Source organism: Cydia pomonella, chromosome 22 (genome assembly GCF_033807575.1).
Source record: "Cydia pomonella isolate Wapato2018A chromosome 22, ilCydPomo1, whole genome shotgun sequence".
Classification (NCBI taxonomy): domain Eukaryota; kingdom Metazoa; phylum Arthropoda; class Insecta; order Lepidoptera; family Tortricidae; genus Cydia; species Cydia pomonella.
This window is the reverse complement of record NC_084724.1, coordinates 6,845,061-6,858,654: the sequence shown is the minus strand read 5'-3', so window position 1 is coordinate 6,858,654 and position 13,594 is coordinate 6,845,061. Positions and strand designations below refer to the sequence as shown.

Below are 13,594 nucleotides of genomic sequence, written 5' to 3'. Positions count from 1 at the left end.
TATCGCATCGACCCGTGAGTGGTGGGCCACCACTTGAAGGGATAAATAACATAGTTGACGATAAAATAATTTTGTTCATCGGAAAGTTTTGTATGTTAATTAACTTTACGGAACAGGTCTTAACTGTACTTCTTTCCAAAGGAAAATAATACTCATTGAGACAATTCTAACAACCTCAAACGCAATTTGGTTGCGATATTTTGACACAGAGTTCCTATGGCCACCTCCTCTCTCATGCATCAGATCAGCTCGATGGTACCATAATATTTCATTGTCACCCTACTTACATATGTATGCAGATTTTCAACTTCATCTGAAACCTCAGTGGGTCAAATATACTTGTAATATTTGATTACAGACAGAGTAGACAGACAACAGACTGATTCTTTATTAGACATTAATTAAAGTCAGTCAATTATACTCATTACTATATAACTTCGAAGTAGTAGTAGTAGTAGTATAAGTGCATTTTTGCCATTATAAACTTTAAATAATAAATAATAATAGCAGTTTTCTCGACTTTTGCATTTAAAATTTATAATCGTCTTCATTGTCGTCAATTCAAAAAATAATATAGAAATAGTCGTTACAGTTAGAGTCATGGTTCTTTTTTGAGAAGATAGCATAATTTATCTACTTTTTGGAGCTACATATGCTTGTGCATACCTTATGCTTATGTTTTCAGTTATCTCAATACCAGCAAAAACATGTTACCTTTTTACGTTCACTTCCACAAATTACTTAGCTTTGCTAGTATTCTTCCTTTTTTCACTACTTGCCCGAAATTGACTTCTATTGCATTTTTAAGGTCAACTAAGTTTTGAATAGGTATCTATATATGATTTAAAGCAGACAGTTGTAACTTTTGTCTGAATTAGTAAGTAATATTATTTCGACACAAAACGATTTGGTATCATTTTACTAGATTCTCAATTTGCCGCGGTATACTCTAGTATTATATATAATTATCTAATTTTTAATTTCATTAAGTTTAAATCATAATCAATATAAATTTCCGGAAAAGATCCCAGAACTAACAATCCAGAATACGGATGGCGTCAGAATAAGGACGTAGGCTTGCTGCGAGCGCGGCGCGCGGGGCGCCCGCCTGCCTGCTTTACCACTTCGTCTGCTTCACCCCCTCAAAAACCTAAAATCTGTCTATAAGAGCGCCTTAACGCATACGCGCACGTCACATTTCGCTATCGAATAATTTTACACTAGGGGTACTGATCGTTACTGTGACAAGGTATGAATAATTTTACTGTAGAAACCTGTAGGTATTTTTTAATATTTATAGCGCTAAGCAGAAAGATACTTGTTTAAATATACGAAATTATGAAAACATCGCCGCAAACTGCAACTTTCATCTCGTTTTTAGAATAATTTTGCAGAATTATATTAGAGAAACGCAAAAGGAATTAATTATTAAAATATTCTATTACACTCGGAGCAAGCAAAGCTTTTAAGTGAAATTTAAAATTCTTAACTCATTAAGTTAAATTATACGCTTAGGTACTAAAAAGTCGGAAGCTCGAACCAACTGTATTCTTTGCACAAACGTATTGTATTTAAGACAGTTTTTATACAATTCAATTAATATAAAATGTAGTTTTTATACATACTATTTGGTCGTGGGCAGAAGCTAATTTAAGTGTAAAATTGCCAGTAATTATTGATATAGCTGAGTGACGTCACGAGCGAAATTTTAACCTTTTGACCGCCAAGGACGTCATATGACGCGCGCGGCTACAGCCCAATATCAACCTTCATGCGTACCGACCAGGTTCACGATTACGCGCCGCGTACGATAGGCGTGGCGTTCAAAAGGTTAAACAGAAGTAATATTTCAGAGTATTTTTTTATATTACGTCATACAAGCATACGGCCCGCCTGATAGTAAGCAGTACCGACGCTTACACTCCGCACCCTCGGTGAGCTCTGGCAAACTTACTCACCGGCAGCAACACTAAATATGAATAGGGTCTAGTGTTATTTGACTGTGGTTTTCCGTAACGTGGAGATAAAACATTACGTTTTATTCCGTGTTTTTCCAGTATTTCACCCCCTCTTAATACTTTTTGCTTTGTACGGTTCATGGTACAGTCATCATCAAAAGTAACGGATCATACTCGTCAAAAGTATATATACATACTATATCTTCAGTCTCTAATAGTTATTTGTTTTACAATGGGCCAAAGTCGTTATTTAACCGCTCTATGCTAATATTGATACCCGAGCAACGAATGATTTCAAAATTGAAGTTCGCGAAGTGGAATCTTGATCGTTGCGAGGATTTCAAGGCACGAGGGTAAAACAAACTTTGCCGACGCGAGGAAAATACTATCTATGAAATACCAAAAAGTCAAATACAAATAAAGTCAAGTACATACTAAAAAAATGATCATTCAAAATCATAATTTTTAAAGTCAATTCTACCACCTAACATAATACATAGGAAACAACTCAAAATTTGCATTTGATTACTTTACCTCACATGTGGATAAAATGCAACTTTCGTTCGTTTTTTAACAATCAAGAGGGCCTTTATCAGTTGGTGTGGTGAAAAAAATATAAGTCTACGGGACTTATATAAACCAATTAAACATCTATATATACTTTAGAACGCGAACTGTAGAGATATACTCATTTGGAAAAGGATTCCAGCCCGCGTAGCCAACATGCCAATCGTTAACGTTCCGTAGCGAACGAAACCCAACTGTCACTGTGGCACTAATATAAGAGTGATAGAGAGATGACTTCACTACGCTACGGAGCATGTTGGTTACGCAGGCAGATACTTTTCGAGCGTTGTTTCATTCGCTACTATTGATGCTGACTGAACATATCGGTATTAAATAAAGATATTTTTTTTTGTTTTTTATACTACATCGGTGGCAAACAAGCATACGGCCCGTCTGATGGTAAGCAGTCTCCGTAGCCTATGTACGCGTGCAACTCCAGAAGAGTTCCATGCGCGTTGCCGACCCTAAACCCGCCCCCCCTCGTTGAGCTCTGGCAACAATTAATATAACAGATAATTAATATGTTCTGTTTCAGCTGCAGGTTTTCGACTCGAATAAAGACGGCAGACTACAGCTCTCCGAAATGGCTAAGTGAGTTGCTTTCAATAGGCATGAGTCCCAATTTTAATTTAATTTTAATTTAGATAAAGTTCCAATTTTAATTTAGATAAATATAGTAGTCGCGGCAAAGCTGTTGTTCAACCCCACGTGCTAATATTGATACCCTCGCAACGCTTAAGATCCCAAAATTATTGAAATGATGAATGATTCGAAAAGGGTAATCTTAAGCGTTACGAGGGTTTCAAGGCGCGAAGGTTAAATAACTTAGCAAGCAATAATTAATGTACAGGTGTCCCGATCAGCACAAAACTTAACTTAGAGACACTTTCATGTCATACTTATCTAGAGATCTGATTCAGATGTGACTAATGGTACTCTAGGAAGATGATGATGAAACAAGTAGGTAGCTGTCACAATTTTTTTTCATTTCTCATGCTCTGAAAGTGGGTCGTTGTTGTTCTAAAAAGTGTGCAGAAAATGATACGTTTCTGCACTAGATATTCTTTTTCTCTTTTTTCCGATAAGCTATTAAGGTTTTATATTGATTTGTTGTACAATTTCCATTCTCATAATTATCTTTCCGTTCCATAAATGACTATATTTTGATTGAAAGTACCCCCAAGAAATACTACTAACTTTTATACTTAGTCGTCTTTTTTTTAATGCACATATATTTTACTTACCTCGTATTCGAATTGAAAAGTAGAGTGTTTAACTCGGGTGAAAGGCACCATTTCAGTCTCGGACTATTGGCGGCTTTCACTGAGTTCGAGCGCCAAACTCCACAGCATTTTTTACGGCTGACTGTATAGGTAGTTCCCATTTGCATGTCTTTCGAGTACTTCTCGAAACCTGTCTAATGAACCTAAACTCGATGAGTTTGTGTTTTTTATCAAGGAGTTTGGTTAGCTACCTTCTGAGTGCATCAATGGAGCATTCCACGGGCTGTCACGTACGGACGCATTTTAACCTTTTCGCAGCCATTGACTTGATGTAAAGTCCGTACATTTCGTGCCCCACACGCCACGACTTCATATCAAGTCGTGGTTTTGGTCAGGTTTGTATACGTGGAATTTTTGACGTGGCGTTGATGACACTTTATTACTTCATTGACGTGGCGGCGAAAAGGTTAAAGCGGGCGATTATTTTACTGTGCATATTTTTTACCACTAGTCACAGAAAAGGAAACTATTGTACCTGAGAATCTTCAGAAAATTCGCGTTTGGACGGGACAACGAGAGACAATTTCATGGGATGCTCCTCAGCATCAGCTCCATGATTTAGCATATTATTGCATTGTCATCGGAATTAAGGACGTAGAGTCGAGGAGGGAACAGTGACTCGGAAAAAAATAGCCGGGTACAGTGGCTCACTCAACCTAATTCCAACATGAGAGGCTATTTGCTGCCCTGCTAATACAACAGAAATATTCAGTAATCGAACAAATTCTAACACGTAAGGGTGCTACTGAGCCACTGTTTGCCTTGAGCCACTGTTCCCGCCTTGACCCTAATCCAAATTTCATAAATACATTGCCACGCGAAAAAAAATTAAAAATGAATTATGCTCTGGTAGTTAAGACTAGATTAAAAATTATTTCAGAATCGTTTTATAGTACTAAATCCTACATCTAGTTTAAGTTTGCGGTTATATAAAGAATACACACTGTATAAACTGTGTAAATACGCAGTGAAGTTAAATAAAAGTATGTCAAAATAGCTGACTGCCCCTTCTTCCACAGGCTTCTGCCCGTCAAGGAAAACTTCCTCTGCAGGCAGGTATTCAAGGTCAGTTTCCCACCGTAGAGGTGGCCATTTTGTTTATGAAATATCTGTGTTTTTGAGTGACTTGATTGACTGAATATTTAATTGAGAAATGTCTACAGAAGTTTTCAAAAAGTTGGGAAAGTTCTAGGAAAATTCGGGAAAACTAATAGAAATCAAGGGAAACTTTAATTTTTAACCTTTTTGACGCCAATGATATAAATATATCCGCAGCGTAGGTCCAACGCCGAAAATGGATTAATCCGTTACAGACCACAGAGCAACATATACCTACGTGCATATGCATAAAGTTAAATTTCAGTTTTGACACTTCGGTGACCTGGCGTCCGAGTGACAGCTGTTATATTTGACACGGCGTTGAAAAGGTTAAAATTTAAATTATAATTCCTTAAAATAATATAAGTAGTATCCAAAAATTTTCCATGCGGAGATTTCTCAATGTATATAAAGAGGGTTGATAAAGCATGGAAATGGTTTAAAAATTAGAATTTTTAGTGCGTTAATAATCAGGTATATTAAGAGTCCCCGGCAAGCTCGGCCGAGTCTCACCTTCCCATACAAACGGAGTTTTTTTTTTTTTTATACTACGTCGGTGGCAAACAATCATACGGCCCGCCTGATGGTAAGCAGTCTCCGTGGCCTATGTACGCCTACAACTCCAGAAGAGTTATATGCGCGTTGCCGACCCTAAACCCGCCCCCCCTCGATAAGCTCTGGCAACCTTACTCACCGGCAGGAACACAACACTATGAGTAGGGTCTGGTGTTATTTGGCTGCGGTTTTCTGTATGGTGGAGTTTCGTTCTCATTTTAAAACTACGTGTTGGATTGTAATGAAACTTTGCACATACAATGACATGAGGTATGTCTAGGACTGAAGTTAGTTTATATTTACTCCACCTTATAAAACAAACAAAATAGAGCAAAAACAAGTTTTGGATGAAAATCTTAAATTTGCTGTTTTATTTTAACTATGCTATCTGAAGCTACATAAACTAATTACAGCCCTAGATATACTTTATCCTATTGTAATTAGGTACAAAGTTTCAGAGCAATCTAGCCAGTCGTTTTAAAATGAGAGCGTAACTACGTTTGTATGAAGAACCAAGATTGCCTTGACCCTTAATTACTATTTCGGCTATCGAATTTTTAAATCCAAGAATAAATAACGATGTCCTTACCACTCCTTTGGTCTTGAACTTTCAATGTCCACTTAAATTCCTAACTATTAATTGCCGTATTCTAATTGTAAAAATACTAATAAGATTTACCAAAACGGTCGACGATGTACGAGTATCAATAACTAATTTGTTTACTCATTTCATTTTATGCCAATCCGAAACTCAATCAACGATTTAATGTCACAATTATTTACAAGCAAAATAACAAAAGATGAAAGAGGTCATATTATTGATAGGTCATATTATATCTTACAAACAAACAACTTTTCATCGTCGATCGCAGTAAAGTCGTTAAGGTATAACTATGACGTATGATCTATTTGACCTTGAAAACATACCCTGTTTTACAAACTGATCTCAAACAACTTTGCTTATTGTTAAAGTTGTAGACCAAAACTTTTATATGTGGAAAGGGACGAACGGACCCTGCATTTGAATTCCGAAGGCCAGATGTTCTGTATTGTAGAGACCACTTTCCTGGAGGTTATACCCTTCCTAACCCTTTCATCCCAAGATAACCTTTTTATATATAGAAATATCTTTGAAATAGCTCGGCATATGAAAATTCCAATTCCAGCAGATTTCCATACTTAATCTACCCTCATCTTTGCACTCAAGTGTAAGAACGTGCCTTGTATATTTAAATAAGTGCAAATGAAAATTAACTCTATTTCTTCTAGCGAAAGCACTGTTTTGTCTGACACGATATGACCACAGATAATGTCATTTTTAGAGTTAGTGTGAAATGAAATGCCATATTTTCACTTAAACATTCCGCATGAAGTTTTTTGTGTTTAAATTATAGATGTCACTTTTTTGACGTTGACAAATGAATTCAGGCAATATTCATTTATTTTAAGGTTTGATAATAATAATCAACAAATATAAATTAATTTCGAAGAGAATATTGTCTGAATTTGTTTAATGATATTTATTTTACGCAACGCATAACCTAACCTAACTTCTTTCGTTCTGTCTTCATTTCCATTATTGTATTTTTGTTTCAATCAGCATACACACCTACACATTTAATATCAGTCATTTTAAAAATGTAACTACGCAAACCTATTACAACTACATATATATATATATATATATAGAATAACCTAGTAGAACTTACATACATATTTAATCATTGTCTGTAATAATCATTAAACCTAAGCTACATATAACATTCTATTTTGTCACGCAACATTATAACCATACATATTCGTCACACATTCTCACAAAAATTTCATATCATGATTATAAATAATGAAAATATATAATGTTTACAGCAAAATTAACAAATATCAATATTTCTACATTATATTATAAAGGACTAAGAATACTAGGTATTCGCACTAATGTTTGAAAGGAACTAGCACACGACAAATACTAGGTATTTGTACTTAGTATATGATGTTTACTTGCTTGAATCTATCATTAATTTGCCTGTCTATGTCCTAACACTGAGCTTGTGTTGCACCCCGCACTCTAGGAAGGCATAGAGGGGATAGAGGTGAGTCACTGTGAAATACTGTCACAGGTATTTTCGCACTAGTATAGTTACTTGTTGTCTCTTTAAGATACAAGTATTTATACTTCTTACATTCATTCAACTTAACAGTTATTTTTGTTAATCTAAGACAGTAATTTTAACGAAAGATTCCTTTTTGAAATTGAATGATTGTAATACCTGCCCTTTTAAAAATTAACACTTTAGTACGAGTATATACTTGCTCACGTAAACTAGCGCACCCACACTTTACATTATGCAATGTTTTATAATACAATAAACTCATTTACTGTTGAACCAAATACTGCTTTATTTTATATATTTTTTTAATATTCCTTCAAAATAAAATGCTTCAGTCGACATTAAGTGTTCCAAAGCTTACAAGTAGGTAAATATGACAACCGTAAGGAACGCAGCAGGGATCGGAACCGGTTTTTTGCAAAAACATCGAAATAACCGTATATTTCGGTTTATTTTATACTCTAAATGTAGGACTCAGTTGTGTTTTCAGATAACGACTTCGTATTATTAGATTGCCTAATTAGAAATGAAGTAATTAACAAAGAACGAAAAAATACCGTTTTCGTTCCCATACAAAAAATACCGGTTTCCGATCCCTGGCAGAGAGGCAGATAAAGACATTTTGAATTCTGTTTTTCGCGGTAGGGCTTCAGAACCAATCATTAGCCTCTAATCATACATTTGTCGGCGGCCGATCGTAAACTCAGGAAGATCATGAAATTCCCAGGCATATAGTATCGTTAAAACATTGTTTCGTTCCCCGAGTCGACGGAGGTTCCTATTTCCGGGCAGTTTACCCTTCAGGCATCTGAAACAACCTAACAAACTTATCCTACCGATCTATTGGTTTAATTCCACAGGAACTTTACGATCGGCCTGATTTTACGATCGGACTCTGACATATTTTTATTAATGATACTCGATTTTTAATGCCTGCTCAGGGAGCAACGAAGCTGACTAAGGATGACATTGAACGTGTCTTCTCGTTGTACGACCGGGTAAGTTCATTCACTTTCTTGAGAATAATGGATCTATTCGAAAACGGTTCGTAATTGTGTCGGAGCTTGTTTTCAGTATTGGAAGAGATTTTTAACCTTAGAAGAAAATTTGAGTTTTTAGAAACTGAATATTACAACAACAAAGAGCAGTGAATTAATAGTGAGCGTTGAACTCCATAGAGGTACGAATATTATCCGCGACCCGCGATCTGTATTGCATGTTGTTGTATTTTAAATACAGATGGCGTTAAGTCGTTGTTGTAACAATGTTGGAAACATCACGAAACAACTCAACTCAACAACAAGCAAGGTTGAAAAAAGAGGAACTTCGGACGTGGCGTGTATGTGTTATTTACACGAACCATTTTAAACCTTTTTAATAACTCAAGAGCTATATACATAAACACATAAAAGATTATATTCCTCTTAAAGTCCACGTCACAGGATCCTGTATTAGTTATCAAGCTATTATGCAAGTCAACGTTTGACAGATATGATAAATCAACAACATTTCTACGATTATATAAGGACGTCCGCTAGCTGGCGCGGGTGCACGAAGCTATCTGCGTTCCTGCGGACGCCCTAACACATTTTTTCTACTCGTCGACTATAACGGTTGAATTAAGATTTCGTATACCAAACTATTATAATTGCGTACTTTTCATATATAGTCCCAACTCAACCATAATATTTATTCCAATATGCTGTAAGCCCATGAAATCCCATATAAAATAATAGAAAAGACATATACGCACAACTATTTCATGACGCATATTCATTCAACGCGCGTTTGCCCTTTGTACTACATTTTTTTCTACTGAGATACTTACCAATTTTCATTAATTATTTTTTTAGCTGACTTGTAGAAAAAGTATTGTATACAATAGTGATATAATCAAGCTTTTCAATCTCGTACCTTAGTTAGGCAACTCAGCAAGCTTAGTTGCCTAAACACGGTTCTCGACTGAAAAGCTCTCTATTATATCACGATTGTATAAAATACCAATTTCAACAATGACAAGACCTTCTTTCGTCCAGTTTTGTCGGTTTAGTTAGACTTATAAAATTTGAACTTTTAACTTCATTTTGGTCCTGAATTTGGCTGGTCGGATTTTACTGGTAAAGCTTATAAAGGCTTTGTGAATGTAAAACACCCATCCAAGTCAACATCATTCTTACTTAACGTTTCTATTTTAGGACAATAATGGCTCCATCGAGAACGAGGAGCTGCGCGGCTTTCTGAAGGATTTATTAGAATTAGTGAAAAAGGTAATTAATTGATTTTTTACCCTAGTTCTTTTATTTTGGATTTGGTTGGTCTTATTTTAATTAAGATGTATTAATACACAGAACACGAACGTAACGATGGACTCAGGACGGGAGCATTTTTTATTTAGTTACTTAGTAATACTTTAGTATATTTAGGTATGGTAAACGACAATAAATTATTTTATAAGGAATAAAGTGGCACGAAATGGCTTCATCTCAGTATGTTGCTGGTAATTTCCAGAGCTGATAATACGATGAGACCATCAAGTGAAAAACAATCACGGAAGGTAACAGACAAAAGAAGAAAGACATAAAATAACATACAGTGGACAAATGGCTAGACTATAAGAAAAAGTTACCCAACAAGAAGATACAACATACCTAAAGACTAAATTAAATGAATATCACATAATCATCAGAAGATCAGCGCGGGAAGTCGCCAGCATCATGCTGATATGAGACCATTTCGTGGCACTTTCTCCTTTTTATGTTTCTCTGTTTTGTATATATTTTTTATTTTGTGTTTACGAGTAAATTATTTCTATTTTATAATATCGTCAGGTGACAAGCAAAACTCACTACTTAATTTTCCAAAAAATAATTAAACGAAAATCCACCTTATTTTAGTTAATATTGTTCATTATGGCTATGAACTTGTGGTGGTAATTAGTGTTTTGCTTGTCACCTGACGATATATAGTATATTGATCGCACACGTAACTCTGCATCGGTCTGGTCAAACCATACCTTGGCTGAACATTACAGGTGCATATGCAACTAGCGCCAACGGTAGCTACACAAACTAAAAGGCAATGCATATAACTTTATAGCGCAGTAACATGTATTGAGAAGAGTATAAGGGTTAAATAGGGTAAGAAAAACATTAGTGCAAGAGAAACACTTTTAGGGAATAGGGTTGTTTCCAATTTTTTGAAACGCTTGTATTACGTTCTATATTAACTAAAAGTTGCCCTAAAATTCAACTTCCATACTAAAAACGGCTTTAAATATGTTAAATTAACAAAATATATTTTGACAGATGCTTTCGCGCCCAAAACGCTCTTTGAAAATTGTGTGACGTCACAGTTTACGGTTTGACACATAAATTCATACGCACGTAGAAGATACAAACTGTCAACTGGCATTTGTCATTTATTCTTTATCACCTTGTAACACTTTGGGGTATCCACCCAGTGTTATAAACAGCTGAGTAGCATATTATATAGGTACTTTATAGGTTAGAAAATGGTATGTTTGTTTTGGTAAGATTTGGTAGTTGAAATGTCTTCGACACGGATGTCATAGTGGGTCAGTCAAGGACTGAGACCTGTAGTGATATTTTCAACTTTACATATACGCTTTTAGCTATATTGAGTGGACAAAACTTACCGGAGCGGTAGGTCAGTCTGTGCGTTCAGTCCGTTGCATTTTGCGCATCCATGTCGTGTTCCTGCGTTGTGCTAGGACACAGGCACTTTGTTTTCGTTGTGGTATATACATTTCACAATTGAAATACATTTTAAAACATAGAAATACCACGTATTAACAGTATGATTTCGATAAAACCGAGCAGTTGTTTATTTCAGCGGTAGACACTGACGGCTGTCAATGTCATTTGGTTTTTTTTTTGTCCATGGTTCCGTAACAGACGGTCGGTCACACTTGTTGTACGACAATAAACATATACTTGTGGTTCTTTTATCTTTTATAATTTCCAATTATTAATAAAGTCCGTATTATTAGCTTCCCAAAATGAGTAACTCTTTTTATTGTTGATGTTTCGAATTATTCCGAGAGTCAAACCGGTCAGTCGTGGTAACCATTGAATTGGGAAGGTTTTCATTCATGAGTTTGTCTGTGGTTTCTCGGATTGGAATTTTGATAAATCATTGTTCGATCGATCTTCAAGATGTGAAGTATATTAGAAAATCTTTCGGCAATCAATCTTAGGGGTATGTAACCTACTTGAAGGTTTTATTTCCTGAAACTGTGGTAAATTCAAGTTAGTAATCGTTAATGTAATTTTGTTACAGCTCGTCCCAAAATGTGCATAATTTAGCGCCTTAGAGCCTACCTAAAATGGCGGCTGCTAATCTTTTCTCTTCAATTTAACATAACTTGGTGAGTTTCCACACTTTTTAAATATATAAAGAAGGAAAGGCGGAGGTAGTGTGTCCTTTCGCAAATGGGTTAATATAGGGTTTTATGTGGATTTTCCAGCAAAACCTAATGTCTTCAACCACCTCTTCGTCTTGCCACGCGGTCTGCAGGCGCCGTCGTTGGTATAGGAAATAATGGACCCGGCATAAACCCCGGTAAGTCATTTAATCGCTTCATTGCCGTAATTTAAATCGCGCTGTGCCTCAGTTTAAAATATAATTTTTCTATAAAACTAAACGTGTTAAAACATAATTTTTTTTAACCTAGAACATTTTCTTTGTTCTTAGGGTTTTTCCTGGACCCTGGTTTTTTTCTGGACCCTGGTTTTTTTCTGGACCCTGGTTTTTTCCTGGACCCTGGTTTTTTAAGGCTGTGCCATCCGGTGGCAGCGTTCTTCTTGGCAGTGTCCGTGAAGTTAAGACTTTTATGATATACCTTTAGTTAAATATGGACCCTTTATGCTGAACAGGTAACCTGTAATCCCTGTGAGCAATTGCTTACTGCTAAACATCCCCGGAGGTTGGGGCATAACTTTTACTTTAGACAGTGTTATGTTAGGAAGACAAATTTTGATATTGTTGTCCGTAGACACAGAGATGTCTATGATGTATTTAGTGTAAATTTCAAGAAATAGTGGTGTCACTAAGAAGTATTTAGTATTACTTATTTACTAATAAATAACTCGTGTTGACCGTAGCGGGTCATATATATTTAAGGAATAAACTGTGTATTAAATAAATTTGGGATTTTCATTTGGATATGTCATGCGCTTGATGAGGATAGTATCCTGGCGTCCTACCTTAAATTTTTGGATACCTATTCTCACTCCATAGTGGCCTGAACCGCGACCCTATCTATGATTGTAGTTAGCCGAAGGTATTTGTGAACTTTTCAGTAGTGAAGTTTGGTGAGTTCTGGATCACTCCATAGAAACACGTTTCCTTCTATGGAAACGGTCTTTAACAATAATAGAATCAGATCTTCTCCATATCCAGAGCTCATCCACACCTATTACAGTGGCATGCCCAACGTGTGGCCTATGGAGTATGACATGTCCAAGTGAAACATTTTTGCATTATTTTAGTATTAAGGTTATTTTATGTAAAAGGGATTGCAAGTTATTGTTTTAAATTGTTGCTTGAGTTGGAGGTTAAACTTATAAATTTAACCAACTTATAAATAAAACTATACTACGCTATATAATTAGCCTTACATAAGAGAAATTTTCTCACTATTTTAAAATACTTTAAAAGGGTTAAAATCTAATAAAGTTTTAACTTAACTTTAAAATATTGCAATTCAAAACTTGACACTGACTTACTTCTGATATTAAATATCAATCTTAAAAAATGGATTTCCTAAATGCGGGATGTAAAATCATACATTTACATAAAGACGAAATGGCACATGAACTGGCGATTCGCAGACTTCCGGTTAATCCTGTATCGCGTCGGTCCAGCTTATGTCATGCGTTAAAACAGACTGCAGATTTAGCCAAAAAGGGTAGTTTGAAGTGCCAGGACTTGTTAATAAGTAACGAAGTTGCCGAATTGGAGCTCTGCCAACGTAAGGTAGAGGAAATAGATTTAGAAGCGAAAG

At 35.7% G+C, this 13,594-nt stretch overlaps 1 protein-coding gene across 2 annotated transcripts in view; it reads left to right on the top strand.

Annotated features, from left to right (window-relative positions):
- The window catches only part of LOC133530085 (calbindin-32), a 175,314-nt gene that overhangs the window by 152,465 nt on the left and 9,255 nt on the right, over positions 1-13,594 (top strand). The window contains exons 8-12 of one of the 2 annotated variants that reach the window (XM_061867916.1): positions 3,061-3,116; positions 4,828-4,873; positions 7,531-7,551; positions 8,511-8,567; positions 9,765-9,836. In XM_061867916.1, the coding sequence (XP_061723900.1) occupies positions 3,061-3,116; positions 4,828-4,873; positions 7,531-7,551; positions 8,511-8,567; positions 9,765-9,836 (252 nt within the window). The remainder of the gene's footprint in view (positions 1-3,060; positions 3,117-4,827; positions 4,874-7,530; positions 7,552-8,510; positions 8,568-9,764; positions 9,837-13,594) is intronic. The other variant, XM_061867917.1, reaches the window with a different exon arrangement.